Here is a 25,251-nt window from a genome sequence, read left to right on the forward strand (position 1 = left end):
CCACAACAACAACGAGCATGGCTGAAAGCGAAATTATGCCTGCAGACTGCAGTGGTTCCAAAAAGAGGAGCAGCTTCCTGAATGGCGTCCTGAATGTTTTATGAACAGCCCCGGACTCTTTTAGCGACTTACTGCTCAGAGGGAACTCATTCAGCGGCTCCTCCAGCAGTAGCACAGCGTCTCTCCCTCTCCTCTCTCGCTGTGCACACACAGGAGTCAGTGTCGTCAAGTGATTTTGTCATAAACCTTTGGTAATGTAAATCTACGTGACGTTTATAGCTTCACAAAAACCTCCATATATGTGAATGTGTGATAGTTCTGGTACCATAACAGCCTGTCACAGGTTACAGCGTGATGGTTATAGGAGAAATGACAGAGCATAAAGGTCCAGGTGGAAAAAAAAACTCCAACTCAATCATTTAGGATTTTACTAAAAGAAGGAAATCACCTGTTGAGATATATATATGTAGATCCCAGGGGACATTTTTTGTATTTGGGAGCTGTTTAAATGTGTAATTTGTGGTAGATTTTATTTTGTTAAACTATTAATATTGTATACAGAATCTGAATCTTACTCTGAGTTACTGTTGTTGTTCACAAACTAAAGAAATGAGAGATCATTTTTCTTTAGTTTTTACTGAATATTTGAGGGCAAACTGAAAATTAAATCACTTATTTTGCTGCAATAGTATTTTCTTAAATCATTAATACAAATTTTTTTTTTTTTTTTTTTTTTTTTTTACTAATTTCTCATATCATCATCGCAAAAATAGCTACATACACAAATTTTAAGGACCGACTGAAGGCTCAAGTTTATTTTATCAGAACTGTTTGTCAGATGATCGAATAGTTTCAGAGACCTTTCAAATGTTGGAATTCATCGAGCTGGGTCCAACAATTTCTGTAACTATCTGAAATTCAACATTCACACTCATTTCACGCAGATATTGGTGGCCTATGTTGAGGTGAAAAAGTAATCAGGGTCTTAACAAGCTCTTTTTTCATTCTTTAAACAAACATTTCTGTCACTTTTTCTGTGCTCAAACAATTTCAAGACTATGAACGCCTTCAAGGAGAGACTGTCTGCAAGTGTGCACCGTTATCCCCATTTTAAACAATCAACAGTTGCCTCTTCCCCCCTCCATGACGACTGGCTTTTCACTCCACCTTTGAGTTTGGATGTTCAGAAGAGCTAGAAACACTTTTGCCTTCTTAAGTTGTCGGACAACACATCACGACAACACAAACTACCTATTTTCTAGCATAGCTCAGCCCTTACAATTTTCTACAATTTTTGCAAACCTTGTAAATCTTGGACAGACCATACTAATTTTGTGACTTTAAAAATGTATATGTGTGGCCACACAGTCACAGTCACCAGTGTATATGTCCCCCCCAGAGTTCCCGTCTTGCTGAACCCACCCCCACATCTCTCACAGTCCTCTCACATTCCCCCTGCAGTATGGATTCCACATCGACAGCTGGCACTGCAGAGAAAGACGAGTGCGTTTGTGTCCCCTCATGTGTGGTGGTTTTCAACTTAGTGCCGTGTTTTAGTTTTAGTCTTTTGGACTTGCCACAACAAGGGAAACCATCTCTGAACTGTTTCTGCTGCCATCTGTGAGCCTATAAATAAAGAACACTACAGCATTTCCTGCTTTTATAGACAGCGATGAAAAACAAGGAACAGGCATTGATCTTTCCTTGAGAATCCTGTACTTTTATATTAAATAATGCTATGTTTATATGTGTGTTTATGTGATGTGATTATACATCTACAACCAAAACACTGGGTACAACATGAGTAAGAGCTCAACAGAACGAGCACAATACATCACAGCTATAATCTACAGCAACAGCTTACAAAAAGTATTTCCTAAAGCCGTCCGCCTTAACATCCTGCCCCTGATCAGCCTCCACTTCCTGGGGTCAAATGTCATCTGTACGTCTGATAAACAGCCGAGGAGAGAGAGGGTGGCTGACTGTCCACAACATGTCAATCATACCTGTGACTGAGGTCATAATGGTGGTATTTTGGGTTTAGGGTCGTCTTTGTGTTTCTGTCCATCTGTCTATCACAGGTAATAACATACACACACACACACACACACACACACACACACAGACACATACACACAGCTGCCCTGAGTGCTGCATGCCACACCAGACCCAATCCGACAGACTGAAGCCTTAAGAAAACAAGAGTCTGTGTCTCCTGTCCCAGCGATCACCTTTCAACATCTCATTTGTAATGCCATCAGGAATAACAGCTGGAGACTGTGTGTGTTTACGTGTGTGTGTGTGGTAGATGGGGGTTAAAGGAGTTTGGAAGGGTCTGATTGAAGGGTAGACAAGGGAGAGAGAAACCAGCAGAGACAAAGAAAGTGGCAGAGGAATTAAAATGTCAGAGAGCGAGATAAAAAGTGACAGAGAGAACAGACAGATCAGAGAGAGACGATGTGAAGGCAGTGGAGTACAGACAATTAGCTGAGTGACACTCATGGAGACCTCCCTGTGGACAATTTTTACTTCTTTGCTTTACCTTTAAAAGAAAATAGTTCCTGATGAAACATGGAACATTGCGTAACTGGAAAACACGATCCAATCTGTCTGCATGGTTTGATACCACCAGAGGTACAGAGGAAATGTGTTTTCTGTAGGGATGCACCCATTGTGAAAGTCTCATTGCAATCACTAAAAATTACATTCACAGCATACTTGGTGTGTGATCACATAGTGTATCACTGACAGATGACAGCTATTCCTTTTATCGTGCCTCCACTGCCCAGACTCAATCTTATTTGGGTTTATTAGGTGTGTCTATGTCAATTTAAACATTGTATTAATGTTAACGACTGAAACTCCCACGTCCAATAAAATGCATGCGGTGAACCATAAAAAGCATTCTGCCACAGATGGTGCTTAACGTACCGTAAACATATGTAAAAACGCTTTTGTGCTTTGCATTTGTGAACTTTATCTGCATTTTCTTGTATAAATAAGCCATGTTTCACCACAGCAGATACAGAAAACTCTTCTGATATCGTAGTTGTCCATGATTGCTGATGTGAAGACTTCAGGAAATCAAAACTATATTTTAAACAAATTAATCTCTCATAAATAAACCACTGGATTCACAGACATTGAAAAATCAGCGTTAAAAATGTGCAACAACTGCACATTTAACCATCAAAACAAAGATTTTCACTCCAGGCGACACTTCAACTCTATGCTCCATTTGGATCTCAACACAAAAATAGAGAAAAAACATAAATCAGCGTCTTCAGTTTGACTGAATGGATTCATGTTCAGTAATTCAGTTTCTAACAAACATGTCAATGAGGTTACTGACCAGAGACAGAGAGGAGATAAAGGAGTGAAAGCAGAGTGTGTGTGTTGTCCTGTGGGGTTCCTGGTGTGTTATTACAGTCTCCTCTGGTGCTGGCATGTGCTTTCTCTGACCCTACCTCACACACACACATACACACACACACACACACACACGAACACACACGCACACAGACCCACGCACACACTCTCCCTGACCCCTCTCCCTGATCCACTGGCTGACCTTCGACCTGCAGTGCTGTAGCGTTGACCAAACATACCCCAACCCCACTGAGACCACAATACAGCACTGTGGCGCCACGACCCACACAATACTGCACTATGTAGGAGAGAGACAGAGAAGCTGGGAGAAGAAAGGGAGTAAGAGACAGAACAGAGAGAGAAACTTCTACGTATGTAAAACGTCACATTACGACAAGAGATGTCCATAAATACAACTACAACACCATGTTTCTGATCTTTGTAACAACAAAGAATCAGGTTAACTGTCATGTTTAATCATTATTTAAGTAAATGAATTAGACCAAGGACACAGTGTGTCATAGATGTGAAGTAACAAACAGTTCTTGTTATGGCGACATTTTTCAGAAAAGTAATGTGCTGTTGAAAAATGTCTCAATTTTATCAGCATTGCTCTTAAACTTACAGCAAACAGTGCAACACATAGTTGGAGTTTCGCCACATCTTCAGCTTTGCTTGAGCTCAGTGACTTTGTCTTTACCTGCTGTCATTTTCTCATGAGTGCCCAGTGGGTACAGCGCATGTGCAACTCTCAACAGAGACGAGAATGAAGCAAGATGGCTCACTCTTTAGTTACTTAAGCTTCAGAAAATGTGTGTAATTCATTTTTACCACTTGCCAACCTGAGTTGCTAGATTTACTTCCCTGTGTGGCGGTTTACTTGCCCAGTGTTGCAAATGTTGAGCCCTGTACTGTATGCTGTGTTTGCAGTATAACAGTTTCTCTAAATCTTGTGTCAATTTTCCACTTCTCCCAGATTTCCTTTAACTTATTAAAAGTCTTCTACAACAATCAAACTTGTGCTGTGCAGTCAAACACAGTTCAAACACAAAGAATGACTTATTTATTCTAATGGAGGTCCCAAAGATTCCAAACGTACCAACTACATTAGGCTAAATCCTGGGGAAATACGCATAAAATGATGTTCAAATTGATGTTCTTATTTGCATGAATGGGGCAGCTCTGAGTTTCAATATTTCGCTCATTGTATTATCATAAAGCTTTTTAAGGGGACAAAGGGTATAGCTGTACGTCAAAGGCCCATTGTTCCTTAACATCTCTTTCTTTGTCTCTCACTATTCTCTCCTGCTACGTTATCTCCTCCTGTTGCTCCTCTCTCTGCTGCACCCCCTCCACAAACACACATCACATCTTCACATCACTGTGAGACACCATCAACCCCCACAGAGAGCGTCCAGACAGCCCCATTACCACCCACCATTAGCAAAGTCAAAGCAAACATTGACTTTATCTAAATGTGGGCTAATAGCCTCTAACATTAACAAGCCCTGTAAAAGTCTGAGAGGGAGAACAGTGGTTGCAGAGACGGGGTGTTGGGGAGAGGCCGCCCCTAAGATCCACATTCAGTCCCCTGCAAATGGGTTCATGACAGTGCTGGCTCATTTCTTTCAGAGTACAAAACACAGACAGTGATACAACTTAATTCCGAACTAGAATACTGGCTGAAGATCCCACAGAGACACCTCACTCTAGACTATCCATAAAGGACAAATATCTCCTCTAAACTTCCAAAATCAAAATTTACTATTTAAAAAATGCCTTTTTTAAAAGGGACAATCTTTGTTTTCTCTTTTCTCTGAGCTCTACTTGTCCAAACAGCCAACAAGACAACATTTGGCTCTGACATTAGGATTTAACAAGAGGAACTGAAAGAGTCATTTGTGCCCTTTGAAGCTTCCCTTTGTCTCTTAATCACCACGTAATTAACACACACACATGCACTGAATGTTTCTGCTCTTCTCTTATTTGAGAGACAAAGTGATTGCAGTCAGCGATTACAAATAACAAAATGAGTGGCATAATATAGTCACCTAAAACACACTTACGTTTTTCTTAATTCTGTCTTAAACATTGTCGTTTCCAGATCTAAAACTAGGTCACATTAAATACTTAAGAATATTTACTTATTTCTTTGTCTAATGTTCGAGGAAATGCATTTTTCAAAAACCCTTACATGTGAATGCTGATGGAAATTTCACCCATGTTTACTAGTGTGGATGCAGCTCTCCCACTGCACACACTGAGGCTGGAAGGCAGATGCCGCCACCACCGCAAGGCCATATAACGGTTATCAGCATGTCAAATGGTATTTACGATACTGAGCTGTGATTTGGGACGCATTGCATGTTTAAAAAACAGGACTTGGGGATTTATTGATGTGAGTCTATAGAGTGTGTGTGTTTACAATGAGGTAAAGTTGTGTGTTTGAAGCATCTGTTTGAGGTTGTTTGCTCTGCGAGGAGTCAAGATGTTCTCCTCCACTCCTCACATCAACAGACAGGGCAGGTTCTTACTAAAACTAACATAATATATTTCACCATGTAATGTAATAACATGGTTAATCAGTGCTTACTTTAGTTAGCTTTCATTCAGAGTTCAGTATGTGGGAAAATACACAACAGTGTGGGTGTAGTTTAAACATAAAACAGTGTGATTCATTAAATATTAACCCTTTTTATTTATTGGTGACACATAACTCCTTGTTTGATGGAGGCCTGTGTAACTGAAGCCTGTGCTTTCCATACTGAAATACTCAGGTAGTATACATTTAACATCAGATCTTAATATTCAGTGATTTAGAAATGCATTCTCAGCCCTGCAAGTTGGACACTACTCAGGCTGTGACCATTTAACTTCAAGTTGATCCAGCACGTAAATGATACCAGAGCTTAAATTATTAAATTATTATAGCTGTTGATTACTCATTTGACAGAAAATTAACCTGAAACTATTTTCATAAATGATTAAACACACAATTTTCAGGCAAAAACTCCAAACACTCTCTGGTTTAAGCTTCTCAAATATGAGGTGCTGCTTTTATGTTTTATATGATTGTTAACGGGATATTTCTGCGTATTGGTCAGAAAGAAAGAGACATTTTAAAACGTCAACTCAGACTACATTTTAAACACTTTTCTGACATTTTATCGATCAATTAACAGAGGAAATAACTGACTGATTAATTGACAATGAAACTCATAAGTTGTAGCCCTAAATCATTTACACAATACCCATGATTCTCACACATTTCCATGGACAAAATTTCAAAACCTTTCCATGACTTTTTAAGGACCCATAATGAAATTTGTTCTTTTTTTTGCCCCTCTTGCCTGACGTTTTCAAACATATAAGATTCAAAATCTATTCAAACATAATTTCGGCTAGCTGGCATACACAAACAAAGAGACAGCACAGGGAAAAATGAAGTCACATACATGATGGTAATGGAATGTCAAACATCAACGCATATTAGAACTACGTTACGCAGACAGCTACAGAAAATAAAATTGCCATTATGCTACATTACATGGAAGGTTATCCGTGTAAGTTTACTGTAACAACTTTATTACACACACCAAAATACCATGACTTTTCCAAAACATTCAATGATTTTTACTAATTCCATGACATAACCAGGTCTGGAAAATGTGATTGAGGAATTTCATGACTTTTCCAGATTTTCCATTACCATGAGAATCTCTGATTCCAAAGAAGCTCTAATTCTGTCCAAAGACAAGGATTTTTGACCACAAAAGATGGACAAGTCTACTTTTGAGCATAGGGGGAGAATAGTGCTTGTTTTTGCATCTGCCTGTGGCCTTTAAAGGCCCACACACCAAACCGTTATCATAGAATCAGTGGCAAGGAAGGCCAACTGCTGCGCTGCCTCATGTCGCCTGTGTCTTGGCCAAAAAGTTGCACTTGAACACAACGAAAAACTACTGCAAGATTGACAGGACGGATACAAGAAGGAAGAACAATGAACCGTTTCTGCTCAAGAGCTCAATGGCTAATAAAGATCTTACCCAATATAACAAGTTTGTTTCAATTTCACACCCTCTTGACTTACTCACTTGTTTACCTTCCTCACTTGTTTTTTCTTTTTTGTGCATTGAACTACCAAGAGTGATTTCACTCACCAACAGGCTCATCCGTTTCTGACACCAACTCAGGCTGAAACTGCTAAAAAAAGCCAATAAGGGCCGATAAGGGCCGCCTAGTGCCAACAGCCAGTATGTTTACATTCACAATTAAGTCAAGCTATGGTTATAGGTCGACTATGCCATTTAATTGGACTACTGCACGGGAGGGGAATCAATTTATTGACCGAAGTATGTCAGACTCTGATACTATAGGTGGTGATGTCACTTTTATGTCACGGACCAAACAATTGACAAACAAGTTAGCTACAGTTAGCTAGTGGCAAACAGGTACCATGGTGGACAGCTTTATAGCTCTGTACATTGCATACGTGCCGTGCACTTAACTTTGTGTACAGATGAGATGCACGCTGGATGTATGTCATTACCTGCGTCTTCTTCTGTTACACATTTAATGCTATTCGACATCCAGGTCAAAGCCCGAAGTGGAAACTGTGGAGCATGCGCAGAGTTCCTTGGGTAGTTTGGATCCGACTGACTGTATACATGCAGGAGTAATTCGACTCCCAATCACATTATCTTAGTGTGTTAGTCGGACTTTGAGAAACTCAGTTTAGTACGTTTTCAGTAGGACTAACATGTTACCATGTATTTTAATGCCTGGTTTAAGTCGTACTAATACAATAAATCAATTTTCTCTATCATCATATAAATGTACTGAGTGCGGGACACAAACTAGGGTGACAGACTCTCACCAATGGCCGACACTGACCAGCGGCTGACTGGTGGCTTGGTATGTCAGGGCCCTCAAAGGCACCTTTACTTTCCTCCGTCATGTTCATGTGGCTCCCCCCATTCACCTTCCATTACTTCATGTGATTTGAAGTAAAGACAAATATTTTTTTAAGAGTCTGACAGGTCCAATAGATGGCAGAAATGCATCACATTTGTCTAGTGTTTTAAATCTCATGCACTACAATCTCAATAGGGAAAACTACATCCAGTACTGCGACTGGCACCTCTATTCTGTCTGTTCATCTTTCTATGTAGTTGTCTCTTGTCTACGAAAGTTTAAAGCTCTGCTAGTTATCCATTGCTCGCTCCTCTGATGACTGTGTGCCTCCTCTTCCAGCCCTTTTTACCTCACCGCAATTCTCTCCTACCCATCATTGTTAGTGTTAGCATGCTAATTACATTCCTCAGTAATGAGTGTGTGGGACAGGAGGTTGTTAAGTGATTGTGGGCTGTGTGTGTGTGTGTGTGTGTGTGTGTGTGTGTGCCTACATGCGTTAAGTCATTTTTATGGGTAGGGTCTCCTAGTTGTATACGTTTTCAGCATCTGTGTATGCGGTTGTTTACACTCCACACTGTCTACAACGATGATGCTCTCTTGTCTTTCTCTGCTGCTGCATGTGCATCTCTGTGTTTGGCAGCTCCAGTACAGTGAAGATGCATTTTTAATGTGTGTGTGGCTCTTTACACTTAGTATAACAACAAATGAACCCTCTCATCTCTGTGTCTGTTTCCTCTCCCACCCTCTGAGAGATGGGTGGTCTATATGGCGCGGTCACCCGGAAAACATTAAATTGTTTAGACAAAACTTTGCATCAGGAAACGATGTACATAACCCACAGTCATCATCTAATTTCTTGGTGTATCTTTTCTTTCTTTGAATCTGCTTCAAAAGGTCTGGGGTAGAAGATGTAGACAAGACAAGACTGTAATGTGGTGATGCACAGTGTAGTCATTTCAACACAAAATATCGCAGGTTTAAGCAAAGACAAAAATGAAAATCCGTGCTGGAGTAACTTCAATAATCATATTATCATTATCCTCTCTGCCCTGCTCCAGTTGTTTGACCGTGAAGCGTTTAACAGCTGGCTTACGTAAATACCATCTGACGTGCTGATAACCATCTGACATACACGTGGCAATTCACATCACATGCACTGTTAATGTGTGTGTCTGTGCGTGCACGCAGAGGCAAGCAGAAGCACAGACATGCACTCACCATTAAACAAACGCTTGATCTGTTCAGCGCATTCCAAATGTCTAACGTTTTTTGGTATTCTCCTCCTCACCTGCCACCTGCCTCATCATCAGCCCCGAGAGAGCTACAGAGCTGACAGTTTACAGAAGATTTTCCATTGAAGATAAAGTCCCCTTTTCAAAGTGCAACATCTGCTCTTCTTAAACGGGTCTCTCTTTAAGACTGATAAATGCTGGAGAAGAATGGTCTCAAAGGAAGCTCTAACTCTTGTACTTGTGGCCGCAGTGGAAGTATTACAGTGGAATAATTTTATCTACATTTGATCAGGAGGAAAAATACATTACCACCCAACAAAATGGACTTTTGCTTTTAAAGAGAAACTCTGGTATTTTTCAACTTGACCCCTATTTTCCTATGTTTGTGTGTCCAAATGACCTGTGGGAACAATTTGAGATTGGTCCAGTTTTGAGAGAGAGTGCTGCAGCCAACAGCGGTGAAACAGGCTGCAATGTCACCACTCAGGGCAGGTGCACTCTGTCAATTCACGTCAACTGGAAGTGCTTGTTTTTGCCACTGACAGGCTCAGAATGTTATTATGAGTGTCTTATAACATTGCAGAAAGGACCCTACAGAAATATGAAATGTTTTCCTACCTTTAAATTTGTACTAATGGGAAGTCTCGTTCTGAAAATCTCACAAGAGGTGAGAGAGGAGTGCTGGCAATAGTTTGTTGTGTTGGAGTACAGAAAGGGTATGTCACTTTTAGCAGAAGGCTTTCAATGTAATGGTGCAATATTAAACTGATTTTGACAATGGGAACCATTGTACCAGACCTTCCTGCCTGGTACAGTCACCTTAACTGTACATCCAAGAATAAGCTTTCTAGGATTGTGACAATGGCAAGTAAAATAGTTGGCAAGCCACAAAAGCCCTTGACCCAACTCTTTACAGACCGGGCGGGAAAGAACGCAAGGAGTATCTTAGTTCTCACGTTCTCTTTAGTCAGTCTGAACTCTGGAGGTCCGGGAGGCGCTATAGAGTCCCTCTGGCAACCAAAAATGTATTTAGAAGTCCTTCATCCCAAGTGGCATCATTATCCTTAACTAAATAACATGACTGATGAGCATTTCACAATGTTGTCCTTTGTGTTTGGTGCGTCAAAGACAAATTTCCACCCGTGGTGGACAATAAAGATATATTCCATTCTATTCTAAAAAAAAAAAAAAAAAAGAGTCTGTGAGATTTCGGAACGAGGCTTCTTCTTTGGCAAGACTTTGGCATAAAGCGGAATGAAACAAGCAAAAATTACAGAAGAACGTTTAATCTCTCTGTAGAGTCCTTTCATAAGACACTCACAAGAACAATCTGAGCCTGTTAGTGGCAAATTACACTTGCCTGCTTATACATGGTATTACCATGTGCTTGGGTGACCCAATCACAAGTGGACAACGCTGCATAAAATAAATACATATCTTTTGTAGTATAAATGCTAATGCATCCCAATGCATCCCCAACAAGGACTACATCATTAAGGACATGGAGGTTTTTGGTGAGAGCACACTAACACTTTATAACCTGCCCATTTCACGGCGAATTAAATGAAGTATTTCATGACCATCCATCAGTATGCCATATCTCCAAATGTACCGACACAACCACTAATGTGACTAGCAAACATGCTAGCAAGCAGCTAACAAGCGTGTGGACATAATGACTGTATGTGGGGCCCTTTTCCCTTTTGACCTTCTGGTGTAAGAGATGTAGGCAGTAACAAAAATCTGAGCACGTGGTCAGCAATGGATGCATAACAGACACAGGTTTGAATGGCAATGTGTCTCGGCTGTCCACCTGTGTTCCGATGACCGCAACATATGTTAATACCAGGTATAAAAAGGCTCTTAGGCCTCATAAACTGACAGGGCACACCTGGCCCAAGTGGCTACACTACAGCCTGTTTCGCTGTTGGCTGCAGCCCTCTAAATCAACACTGGACCAATTTCAAAAATTTTTGTTTGAGTCACTTCAGCACAAAAAAATGGGAAAATAGGGTCTGAAAAATACTGCAATTCCCCCTCAAAGGAACAGTTCAACATTTTGGGAAATACGCCTTTTCACTTTCTCAACACAGAGTTAGATGAGAAGATTGAGAAGAAAGTGAAAAAGCCTATTTCCTAAGATGTGAGACAATTCTTTTAACAGTGTATAAAGTATTTTATGAAGGATCTTTCCTTTCCACTGTTCACACTTGAGCTTAACTCTGTCTGGCGCTGCAGGTAGCTCAGAATGCACTGGCCTCCTACTCCTAGTCTTTGACCCCTGTATTCAACCTCAGTGTTGTTCAGCTAACACGGGAGAATGCTAATCTCTCAGCTGCTCAGTCTCATGCTCAGCTACACAAACACACACACACACACACATGCACACAGTGGCCCAGACACTGGTTCAAACAGCGTGGTTGTGTAAGCCTCTGGAGTGCAGTTTATGTGACTCTACATCTGCTGTAATAAGAGGCATAAATATTGTGTCTTTATCTCTCTCTGTCTCTATCTCTTGGCTTATCTTTGTCTGCCTCCTGCTCTCTCTTTGACTACTTTCCTTTTCTCTTCTCTCTTCACCTGTATCTGTATCTCTTCCACTCTTTCTTTCTTGTTCCAGCCCTCCATCTCCTAATTTCTCTCTTTATCTCTGCGTGTTGCAGCAGTCCAGCAAAGCTCTTAGCTGTTTCACTGCTTCTGCTTCCATTTGCCAATCTGTGATCACAGTGGAAAACAGCCTTCAGTGCCATCTGATGCTCAGCCCTGACCAACTCCAAGGACACCCAGGAAAAAGTAACTACCAGAAACAGTCTTTAAAACTATTTGGCCTTGCTAGTATCTATTCATTTATCATTAAATGAATCATTTTGTTCTCTTTTTTTCAATACATACAGCCATTTCTTTAACACAATAAGCCATACTGTATTTTGCAGAGTGGTTATAAGACACAACTTCCTGGGTTTGTACAATAGCAGCCTCACATTTACTGTAACTGAACCTTGTGTGCAAAGGGGACTGCCCAGAAAGATGAGCCCACAAAAGAGTTAATGTTTTCAATTTTAAATCATGTCACAATGTGTCTTATGATATCTTGCTTTTTATTGTTCATTGTTTAGACAGTTGCCCTGAGTAACCCACCTCTGGTATGCATATCTCTCTGGAACGTCTCAGTAGTCACCAAGTCACTAATAAAAATGCTTCTTTACGTCATTTGAGTGCAGCGAGGGCGGACTGTGAAAAAAAAGAAGCTTTTCCACAAATATTTCTATTAAATTAGTCAGCTGTTTTATATAATTTTGTACTTCAGCTCTTACTTTTCATTACCTATTTAATGTACTGAATTGCTCTGAATTAATTCTATATTTTGCAGCATGGTTGCAAATGGTCAAATACAGTTAGAGTAAGTGATCCAGTGAGTGCCTGAACTGCCACTATGACATTTTCTGCCTTAGTTTTGATTTATTTAAGTAGTAAAGTGTCCTCTGTCTGCACAGTCCCACCTGGCCCAAACCCTGCTGAAGGACTGGGACAGTTACTTCCCATATATCCATATAAGGCTGTCTTATATGGATCCTTAATGTAAAGAATTTAAGATATGCTCATTTTTCAGCTATGGTGGAATACTGCAAACTCAATATGGAAAGATTCTGTTTGGTTCCTCAACACCCATTGTCCAGATGCCACTGGTCAAAGCCCTTTGAACAAATGTGTTCTGAGTTTGTCACACCACAGAAAAATGTGTAATTAACTACCCAGCCAAATCTGAATTTTTAAAAAAAAAAAAAATCACCAAGGATATAAAAATAGGTTTCAAAATCATGAAAAAAAGCAGTGCTCTCTGCCGTGAGACATTGGCAGCATGTCCACTGAAGGCCCTTAAATGAAGAACAAGCCACTGCAAAGCAACAGATAGTTAGCAGCTGGCTTACTCAGTCGCACACACAGTCTAAGGTAGCACAGCATACATACTCTGTGCCGAATAATGTGTCATCCCACAGTAACAGACTCTCGTTCAGCAGCTAGCATCAGCTAACGTTAGCACAAAGCAAACACCCACAGCAGTGAGCAGTAACTGCCTGTGTGCCAGATAGCTGATTCCAGCTGAAAGGTATGTTCATGACGGCTATTTTGTTTGTGTTCATATGATTGCGGTATTTAACAAAGATGTCCATTCATGTATTTATTAGACTGAAAGCGCAAAGAGAGCTTGTGGAACGTCGCGAACTCACCGCTAACACAGAGGATGAACAAAACAACACCGATGCTATGTGCTCTAACGTTAGCTTTAACATAGTGGGCGAGGAGTTATGTTACGGATGGCTCCAGTGCGTCATCAAGCCTAGATTTCAGGCCGCCCCAAAAAAATCACAGGCACACAACCTGGAAAATCAGTGTTTTCTAACATGTATAATGTGTTTAGAAAGAAATCACTGATTTTGCTTTACCCAGATCTTAAAGGCCACATGAAACTGCATTTTGAGAATATCTAGCTTCAATATTGTAACATATTCCTGAGTGAAAATTGAAAGGCAGGTTGGATTTAAAAAGGAATTTGATTTTATCTTTAAAAAGTGGAACTGCAATCTGGAACCGTCACAGATACCACTCTCCTCAAGTGAATAAATTCTATCCAGCAGCGCGTAACTACGGTAGGAGAACGTAAGTTTTGAAATGGCGAACACCAAAAGACAGACCGATGTAGCATGCTGTCGCTAGCTAACTGCTTAATCTTTGCTCTGTGCAGATAAAAGTTGCAGATGGATTGATGAGTTGATGCCATGATATTATTGCTTGAAACTGGTCGGTACTATCTTGCACAAGCACGCCATATTTTGTTTTACAGGGAGAAAACATGATTGGATTTTGATATAAGATGATCTTTTTTTGGTATACATTGTTAAATGGGTGCACAATGTGACTGGGGACGTGATCTAAGGGAGTTGAAAAGGCATTTTAAATTTAATCTTTACCCCTTTTCTGAACAGGAAAACAACAAAGTGGCCAATGATGGCTCAATGGTTGTACTTGGCAACCTACACTACAACTGTTTCACCAGGATCTCACACGTCTTTGTGTAACTATTGTGGCCAAAAGTGACTGTATCAGGCCTTCGATTTTCTAAACAACTGCAATATAATGTCTCTCATTTTGTGTGAGATTTTTCAAGAAACAGTTACAACGTTTAAAAAGTGCAAGGCCATGAGTAACTTGCAGCAGTTTGGTGGAGGTCATGGTGGAAAATTAAAGGCCTAGGTGTGAGCTGACTGAGAAGACAATTTCACGACAAATCAAGTTATGTTGGCAAAAACGTACCTACAAGCACATTGGACTACAGAAATCAAAAACAGATTTGGCTTGACCTTGGCACTTAACATTATCCTAATCTAATGTTGTTTTTTTGTGGAAAATTATCCAGGAATTAGACAGGACTGTGAGTAAATCTTGGGAAACATTCAAAGATCGTAAATTAAAACAATTTGTTCCTGCTTTTTTGTCCATGCTCCAGACAATTCTTCTGTTGTGGTAAACACTACCTTAAGATGAGATACAGACAGAGGCCAGATGACATGCTTGATTACTCAAGCTCAAAACCACAAATTCACAATTATATGGTATGAACCTCAGACCACAAGGCCACCAGAACCCAGCATCCCTCTCATCACACACTCTACAGTACTGTGTAGATGTCTTTCAGCTGCCTCTTCAGAATTCTTTTGTCAGTGTTAACAAAATAAATAACAAAAAATGACAGTAATTACTTTCTTTAAAAAATGGGTTGCATATAAATAAACTTCCTGCCTACTTCTGACCTAAAATGAAACCTAACACTTTACCATTTTTCTTGTTTAATCAAGAAAGATTTGTCAGGCAACTCAAGTCTCATCCATCACAAGATAAGGGAGAGGTTCAGCTTCTAATAGGTTCCTATAATAGCATTTTGTCCCCTCTGTCCTCTTCATGCTCTCCTGCCCTCTCCCTCACATCCCCTCCTGTAATCTGTTTCCTTCCCTCGTCCATTATTCTGTATATCTTCCTCACTCCTTCCCCCAGTTCCTTTTCTCCTTTCCCTTCTTTCCTTCTTTCTCTTTTATCATCCAGTCTTCCTATGTCCTGAGGCCCTCCTTTTCTCTCCTTCACCCTCTTCTCTCTCCTCTTCCCTGCCTTCTGTCCCTCTCTGCTGCCTGCCCTGGTTTCATTGACAGACTGCAGGCGGTAAAGGGGGGAGGAAATGCTGTAGCATTGCACAGCAAACATCCCTAATAGGCTAATCTAATCTCATCTCTTTGCGGTCTATGGGCCTGTGTTTACTTTCGGCCCCGTGTCTGCACGCTGGCTCGGCTTCGCCTCGCTGAATGCAGCTTTGTTCCCGCTGAAAACTCATCATCGGTGTGATCTCTGGAACGGGCGCCAACTCCGCGACCGTCTGCCCATAATGCCTGCAGGCAGGGGATCGTTCTCATCTATGACCAGCGTCTGTGGCTGTTGTTGTTTGGTTTTGATTTTGTTTAATTTCATTGGAAGAAACAAGGTGGCGTGCCAAGTACTGAGGGTGCTACTCCGTGTCTGACCCTGACCACCAATCTCCCTGTGGGGCTGTTCAACTTGGATTTTGAGCTGAAATACTACATGTTACACGACAGCCAAGAAGGTAGTATCTTTGTTAAACAACCAGCAGGTAAAAAAACCCACACACTACAAGTCTGGAACTCCAGGGCGAGTGCAAGTATACCTGACGGTAACTGAATAACCAGTCAAAGTCAAAGGTTCACTGACTATCTACACAGCGAAAGCACTCTTTAAGTAAAGTTCACACAAGGACAAGTGTCTGCAGATATCCCAGAAACGGAGCAAATGTATCAGTGCAGAATGAGCCAATGAGGGACAACAAACATGTTTGCAGAGCACACAACTTAAGTACTTCCAGGAACAGCAGATAGAAAAGGCGAAAAAGATGGAGGATTGGGTTCATTCCTGCAACTACTACTGTCTTACCATCATATTTTTGACTTGAATAAGATTGTCTGACACCAAAGTCAAAGCAATTGTACCACCATGGGAGTGCTGCACTGGGTCGAGACACTGGATGCATGTGAGTGTAAAAAAGCAGGTGCTCTTCAAGGACAAATAGTCACATAAAATTAAAGACAATGACTGTCCAGGTTACTTAATATCGAAGTCTATGGTATAGGCTTGAAAATCATCCGAGGCACTCTGATTGTAAGTAACAATACTTCATTAATACAAAGGATTTTTTGCCTTAGATGCTTTTTAGACTGCCAACCTATACCCATGGACTTCCACATTAAATAAGGTAGACAGTCATTGTTTTTGTCATGCAAATCCTACTGAGGTTGGAGCAGCAGCATGACAGCAAGAATGCAGAAACAAAAATTTCACTACAATAGGTGAACCATTGGAAAGCACTGCCACATATGTAGTGATGTCAGCTGCAGTGATTAATCTTACTGCTGGTACTGATGACTGTAACACTCCAACCTTCCAGTGCTTCTCAGAATATATTACTCACCCCTGGCAGCAGTGGACATCAGGAACACCTCCAGCAACAGACAGACCCACAGAAGCTCCATTTCGGTTTAATTTTCAGGAAGAATTTCAGCCTGTTTGATCTGAAACAAAATGAAAGGGGAAAAAATGAAGTTGCTTGTTGAAGGATAAGGTGTTATATGTATATCTAGGAGACAATGACAACTTTTTTTCCCCCGCTTGAAGGTGCATTTTAATCTTTCAGATGCCATCTCTGAATATAAATCATCAATTTATCAAAACTGCTGTAACGTCCACCAACAGGCTCTGATTTATTCCACAAAATCCACCAGCCACATCAGTATTTCACCATCTGACGGGCCGTTTTTGATTAACTGCAGCCAAAATAGCTGCTAGCGCAAAGGAATTAAGACGTAATTTACTACCAATTGGCTGACAGCTGGTGAGGATCTGTGAAAACCTGACCTCGGATTTCACACGAGGAATAACTTGATAGAAAACAATGAAGTTGTTCCTTAATAAAATAAAGTATGAATGTAAGTCTCTAGTTTCTCTGAATCTGAGAGACCCTTTAATTCCTTTGCAGATGTTTAAAAGCCTACAAGGCAGACGTTAGATAGATACATGCACTCACTTCCAAAATGTTCTTCTATTCAGTGTACTCTGCCTGCTTTACCATATTTGGCTCTACAAAAGTCAGAATAAAGTAAGGTGTTCATCACCGGCTGGACACCGCAATAAATCTGTCCTAATGCTATCGCACGGGAGCAGAGATTTTCCGGGAGTCAGACTATTTTCCTCGCAGATTTATTCCGTCCACCTGTCCATATGTCTCTCCTTACAGTGGTTTTAATCTTTCCGCCACATAAATTCTGCCCTGAACCCTCTGAGATCTTATTTCAATACTTCACATGCTGTATCTTTGATCAGCATCTGTCAAACCTCAGCGTCTCACCAGAAACTTCTTAAAAGTGCATTGTAATTGATTTGATTTGTGGTGAGCGAGAGTAGATTTTCAACCTTCGAAAGTCACATTTGTTATATGAGTGAGTGTCTTACTGAGAGAACAATCTTTATTCCCTAAAGTTACGATAAATATCCTACAAAGCAGCTGGACGTGGCTATAAATTTAAGGAGTAAAAGTTTCTTTATGGAGGAGGACAGCATCCAAACTGTCATTGTTTGCATTATGATGATCCCAAACTGGATGTCTGATGAATTTATGTTTAATCACCTGTTTTAAAATCAATCATTTACATGCCGATTAAGTAAAAAAACTAAATTATAAACCCTGTTTTCTTGCTTTCATGCAGCATGGCACGTTCACCCTCCCATAATAAACAATATCTAACTATGTGAATGTGTTGTCTATAGTTGTAACCACTTTATGCATTTGGTTTAAGTGAACCTTGCAAGAGCTGAAACATGCTATAACTGTTTCACACAGATGTGGCAAAACTTAACTTACAATTTCTGTACATCTATGTCGTTGGAAATTGTATAAGAACATGACATAAATTTGACTCTAAATCAAACAATCTAAACTTAATCAGGGCAAAACAAACTCAGTACACTGATAGGAAAAGAAACATAATGAAAAGGGATAAAGGAGGTGATGCAAGTTCACATTAAACTCACTCTAAGTGTGTCAGACATGCATTAAGACCCTGTGGATGCATTATATAAATAATACACTGACTTTAGGGTTATTAATAAAGTTGGACTTACTGTAAAAAGTGATGAGATATCCACAGTCTGTTACCCTCTGATGACCTGCAGGTATACCATGCCTTTCTCCCAGAAAGAGTCCTTAAATGATTTTAAGATTACGATAACTTAATCCGTGATTCAAGCAGAGAATAATTCACAAACGCAAAAGGACGCGTCTGTCACCGGGACTCCAACTCGCTGTGAAGACTTTACCAAAGTGCACAAAGTCTTCTGTGACTAAACGAGCAAAAAATATGAGAGTAAAAGCATATAAAAAATCTCCAATGCACAGTCTAAGGTCAAACACGTGAGGCTGTAGTATTTCTGAATGACAGTCCGCATGTAAAACGCTCGAGGCAGACCGCTCACACAACCGGGAGAAGAAAGACAGTAAAAAAGAGGAGAAACTTTTATCTACATTTTCCGCCTGTTTGCGTTTCTAGTCACACACTTATCTGCAGAATGAAAACCTGAGTGCTGTATCCACATTGCCTCCAGCAGCGGCACAGGCACACCGTCCAGATTTCAGCCGCAGGCGAGAAAACAAACTGCGTCGACTGACTGTCCGAGTACGGAACTTTCAGCCAATCAGAAGGCAGGCCAATCAGAGAGCGGGCCAATCAGGGAGCAGGAACGTGCGGGACAAATTTGGAGCGGTTTGGGGGGAAACGGAGGGGACATTAATTTCATTTAATTTATAGCATTAATTATTAACAGATATGGTGCACAAAGTGGGATTTCCATTCTTAATTAGCTGCTATATTATTATCATCATTATTATTAGTAATAGTAGTATTTGTAGAAGAAGAGGAAGAAGTGGTAGTAGTAATAGTAAATAAGTAACTATATATTTGTTTTATTTATATGTAAGACTTTTTAGAATAGCGATTGCTCTCTCTGTTTTCTATTGTATTGTATTCTATTCTATTGTATTCATGAAGTCCTCTGCATGTACAGTATTTGCACTGCTTTGCTCTGTGCTCCCTGAGAACTCACTCCAAGTCACATTACGGACCAATGCCGCCACCTCATGGCACTTGGACGTTATTACAGCAATATGCTTAAAGAAGATGAAGCTGGCACATTGGCTGAATCCAAATGTCCACCCTCTAAACTTGCGGACTGAGCCGTCGAGGACTTTAGTTATACTTAATATGATGTATTTACTGGCATCACATCAGAGACTGCAAGCAACTGATGGACAGCCCTCAATACTGTTTTACTTGGTGCTGCTGTCATATTTATGTCATATAAGTTGATAATTACTGCTCACTCATCCATCCCTGCGGATAACAATCCCAAAAATAACCTCTCTTATGACTGAACTAAAATGTAGTAATACATCTCTATATCACAGGCTAAATATTCAAAACCAGAAATGTTTATAACCAAGGACAGGACTATAGGCCTACGTCAATAAATTTGGGTATTACTTACATAAGAAGACCTTATTTTTGTTGTTTTTTGGTCAACTTTTTTTTAACCTATTAAATTAGAAAAGTCAGAAAAGTCTGCTGAAGTCTGCACCCCAAGTAGACTTTCTGGAAATCTGTAGAAACTCTACTTGAGGCCCTTTGTGGACTGGTTGAACTGTGGATTTGGAGCCCTCAGCACTTCCAGACTTCCTGGGAATGTGCCCGCAAAGTCTGCGAGTCTGCAAGTGCAGTGAAGTCCAGACATTTGGATTTAGCCATTGTATGTGACACACATAGCAGCAGAAATGGTATATGGAGATGTCCTGCAGCATTAATGGCCAGGGAAAGTCAGCAGATAAATATATGTTGAGGATTAGTTTCTCTCTTTCTGTTTCAGCTGATAAATCACACATGCACAAAAAGAAAAAGAGCAGTGTGGGGTTATCAGTGATTGACGGTGGTTGGCAAGTTGATCTCTGATCTGTCCTGTTACAAACAAGTCCCTCAGGAATATGTTTTGGTTGTCCAGAAGTCCTGTAATTATGCAGAGCAATGAATTGTCGTTGGTAGAAGCTAACTAAGTACATTTACTCAAGTACTGTACTTATCAATTTGGAGATACTAGAACATTACTTGAATATTTTTGTTTTATGCTACTTTATACTTCTACTTGACTACAATTCAGGGAGCAATATTGTATGTTTTACTCCATTACATTAATCAGATTTTGTTGATTACTAATCATCATAGTTCAGATGATACTGCAGATTCAGATTAATAATACAAAATATGATCAGTAAATAATAATGTATTATTAGAGGCTGAGTTCTCTTACTGAAATTCACAGGCTACAGTGGTATATATAGTAATAAATAAGCCTTCCTTTTACCAGCTGCATCAAAGGTATGCACATATTAATGGAGCAATAATTATAATTCAGTAATATAATAACCATCACTCTGAAATGGGCCATTCTGCCTAATGAGTACTTCCATCTTCTGTGTTTTAAGTGTATTTTGATACAAAATCGTTTGGACTTTTACTTTGGTAAAATATGGACTCCAGGACTTTTACTTTTAAAGAGTATTTTTACACTGAGGTATTGATGCTTTTACTTACGTAGATGATCTGAGTACTTCTTCCATCACTGTGCATTGTCCTGCAGACTTTGTTTTCAACCCTTTTTGAGCTTCTGTCTCCTTCTCAGCAGAGCTTCAGTCTCTCTCCCCATCTGAAAAGTATTTCCCAGATGTCAACCCATGCTCTGAAATCATAAATCTACTTTATATCTTTGTTTTGGACTAATACTGTACCTCAATGTACTATGATAGCTTGATACAAACTTTGATAAACATTCTCAGTGGCACTTTGGATGATCTTAAATCCTTGTATGCCATACTCATTCAATAACAGTAACAATAATAATCTTTTCAAGTCTGTAGTATAATCTTATCAAAACATTATAGCAATATTATAAACCTTTTGTTTTAATATGGAAACAATGTTTACCTTGATCATTCTATTCCCTTTCCACCCTGTAGAAGAGTAGTGCCATCTCCTGTTGGTGATAAGAGGAACAGCACACTAGCATCGCCGTCCTGCGGAGGTGGATCAATCACGGGACAAATTATTTAACATCCTGTAATTAGTCCCAGCTCATTTATAAGATAATATTTTTTTTCCTCCTATACCGGAAGCATAGTTCTTGCTTGGTCCATAGGGAAACAAAGTCTTGCACAACTGAAACAGGACTAATTTGTTGTCCTGAAATCAATCTGATTATGTTTAATATGCTCACAGTGACAAACCCACAGAAAATTATTAGGCTACATAACTCCTGTTCTGATGGGTCAGAGCTTCTAGAGTTATTCTGACCCCAAGAGGCCGATAAATAGGCAACAACTGCTTCGGACAGATGCAAAATCATACAGATAACGTTACACTATTTCACATTTTCCACACAGTTTAACGCGAGATATAATCCCAGTTAGCACATACGTATTCAACTAAACTCCTTTGTATATCTGACATTCGGGTAAAGTTCATCTTAATCAGGTGTCTCCAACCCTGCTCCTGCAAAACAACCTTAATCAGTCACACCTGATGCTAATAATCAGAGGTACTAGAGAGGTGTCTTTTTTCAGCACTCAAAATAAGCATGGGCAGTTGATTGGGCATAATTAGTGACTTATCTTGTTCAGTTTAAAGATGGGGATGTGGAATCTGGAATCTGAAAGGAACTTTAAACTTTACACACAGAATGCCCACACACATTTTAACACAATTTTTTGCCATTTTGGCATCTCAAAATGTCAATAAATCACAATCTTGGCTTGCCATATTTAGGATTCTGATGACGTTAGAGCCATTGAAATTGGGTACAACATTGATTAAAAACAATATCTTTTAGCAGGAATTATGGAAACGTCCATATCTATGTACTCTGGGACAGTGGTGTAGTGGTAGTTGATGATGTTACTGAGGAGGAAGTTGATACTCTTCTTTATATTCTGATGGCTATTTGGCTGACAGTTGATTGTACCCTGTATACCTGCATATACCCTCAACTACATCACTGCTTCATGGGGACTGCTTGGCACCCCCATATCACCCATTTTCATTTTTTTCTATTTTTAAGGACCAGTAGTTAAAAATATGACATCTGCTTATGCTTTTTAATCAATTGGATCTGTTGAACAGATGTACAGTTGTACAGTTCCACCGTATCTGTGCCCATATCAGATTTCATGGCTATAGGAGTTATATGTCTAAGACATTAACCCCCCAAAATGACCTCCTGCAAGAATTTTTAGGGGCTGAAAATAATAATAATTTTATATAATGAAATAATAACAACTAATAACTAAATGAGGGCAAATCCAAAGTTGTCCTTTTTGGCCCCCCTGTCTCCATCAAAGGGATTTCTGACCAGCAGCCCCTCTAAAACCCCATGTCAAAAATCTTGGCGTGATATTTGACTCAGCCTTTAAGTTTGACAAACAAATTAATGCAGTAGTGAAAGCCAGCTTTTTCCAATTCAGCACCATTTCCAAAATCAAGCCATTTCTCTCCCTCAAAGACCTGGAGACAGATAGTCATCCACACTCTCATTTCCTCCCATTTGGACTACTGTAACTTTCTGTACACCAGTATCCACACCAGTCAGTCCTCTCCTCACAGGTACCCGGAGAAGAGACTATATCACACCTGTTTTGGCCTCTCTTCGCTGGCTGCCTGTAAAATTCAGAATTGACTTTAAAGTCCTCCCAGTCTGGCCCTCTCCTACATCGCAGACCTCCTAACCCCTTATTCTACGTCCAGGTCCCACCTCCAAACTGTGAAACAGCATCCCCTTCCCAATCAGATCAGCCTCCTCCATTGACTTGTTTAAGTCCAGACTCAAATCATACTTCTATCTATTAGCATTTGAGTCCGCCTGATGTGGCTTTCTCTGGCGTGTGCCTGTGTGTGTGTAGTGTCTCTGAATATGAGCTGCACCTGACAGTTATGTTGCCTCTTGTGTGTGTGTTTTTAGCGACTTACTCCTTTTGTACAGCACTTTGGTCAGCGCGAGTTGTTTTTAAATGTGCTTTATAAATACATGTGAGTTGAGCTGATGTGATTTGACACAGAATGACTCAGAAACAGCCAGTGGAGATCCTAACAATGTAATCTAAAGCATAATCTTTTTCATTTACCTCCAAGTTATCAAATCCACTGGACACACAAAGAAGAACTTAAAATGTTTAAAATGCTAACAACTGCTAGTTATAGGATATAATAAAAATATGTGTTTTAAATTGTCGTTTAAAACTGTCAGTGTTTTAGGGACAAAAGCAAATGATTTCAGGATTGTCTGAAATGAGCTGAAGGATATTTTAGGACACCCAGACACCAGATCAGTTAAACAGTCATTTAATACAGCCATCTCTACTGCAATGATTTTTTTAAAACTCTGAAACACAGCAGAGTATTGTCTGTGGCTGTGCTCCAGTTCCATGGCTTTAACCACTGTGTTTTATTTCAGTGTCAGGAGACGGCAGACCAAACTCCCTGGAGTCTAACAGAGTGTCTGAGCAGCTGGGAAAAAGGCGATCTGAGAGAACTTTTAATGCTACCTGGAGATAAATGAGAGAAATTCAGAAACCAGAGAAAAGAACCAAAGTCAAACCATCACATCCTAGTTGAATAGACTAAAAGTATTAAAAGATGAAACGACAAAGAACAACAGAATTTTTGGGAGTCATAAAATGCAGTCTTGTTCTATAAAAGGTAATATTAAAAACAGCCTGGACTGAGGTCAATAAGTCAAAATCTCTCGCTTAAAGTCTGTCCTCTGCACTTTGTACTGCTGCGTCTGCATGCGGCTATTGATCGATGTGTGCTATTTATTATAGGCCTCTGGTATATTTGATTGTTTATTATAGGTCTATCTGAAACTATGAAAGTTTGTCAGTGGCCAATAGAGGAAGAAGTGTCTCTGTCAGTAACTGAGTGAGACTACAAGCTCGTTAATGTCTCCATTCTGGAAAAAAAAACAACCCATAACATTTTAAACACCTTTTCCTTCTTTCAGCACTTTAAATCTTGCAATATATTGTTAGTCAAGACGCCCAGTAAAGTTATAAAGAAATCTTTGGAAGCCAATCAGATGATTTTTCATTTATGGAACTTTTTTTCTTCTTTTGAACACAAGAAATTGTATCCAGAAGATTTTACCCTAACACTCCCCCTGAGAGTGAAGTGATCATTAGATCATAGGTCGCCATCGTATTTGAAATGTGCATTTTTCTTCTTCTCCAGACTTTTATTTTGACAAAGTCAAAGACATTTACACCTTAAATTAATACAGAAAAGGTACAAATTGGGGCAAAGAAATGTATCCAAATGCAGGAAATTAAGTGTTTGATGATCAAAAGTTTCTATCAGAGGACCCTCGAGTCCCCCAAATTAACATTAACACAATGTTAGAAGGAAACCTTCGCCTTTGCATGAGATGGAAGATCATTATTACTAGGTTTGTTATTATTATTAACACTCCAACAGCTCATAAATGTAACTTAAGTTGACTGAATTCCTACTTGATTGGACTAGATGTAGCATAA

General features: G+C 39.8%; 1 protein-coding gene across 2 annotated transcripts in view; it reads right to left on the reverse strand.

The window, feature by feature from the left end:
• Positions 1-19,274, reverse strand: part of fgfrl1a (fibroblast growth factor receptor like 1a) — a 101,399-nt gene extending 82,125 nt beyond the window's left edge. For both annotated transcript variants that reach the window (XM_049585891.1, XM_049585890.1), the window contains exons 1-2: positions 18,750-19,274; positions 17,044-17,143 (exon numbers count right to left, since the gene is read on the reverse strand). In XM_049585891.1, the coding sequence (XP_049441848.1) occupies positions 17,044-17,104 (61 nt within the window). In that variant the 5' untranslated portion in view covers positions 17,105-17,143; positions 18,750-19,274. The remainder of the gene's footprint in view (positions 1-17,043; positions 17,144-18,749) is intronic.
• Positions 19,275-25,251: the final 5,977 nt, after the last annotated feature.

The sequence above is a fragment of the Epinephelus fuscoguttatus genome, linkage group LG9, assembly GCF_011397635.1.
Source record: "Epinephelus fuscoguttatus linkage group LG9, E.fuscoguttatus.final_Chr_v1".
NCBI lineage: Eukaryota > Metazoa > Chordata > Actinopteri > Perciformes > Serranidae > Epinephelus > Epinephelus fuscoguttatus.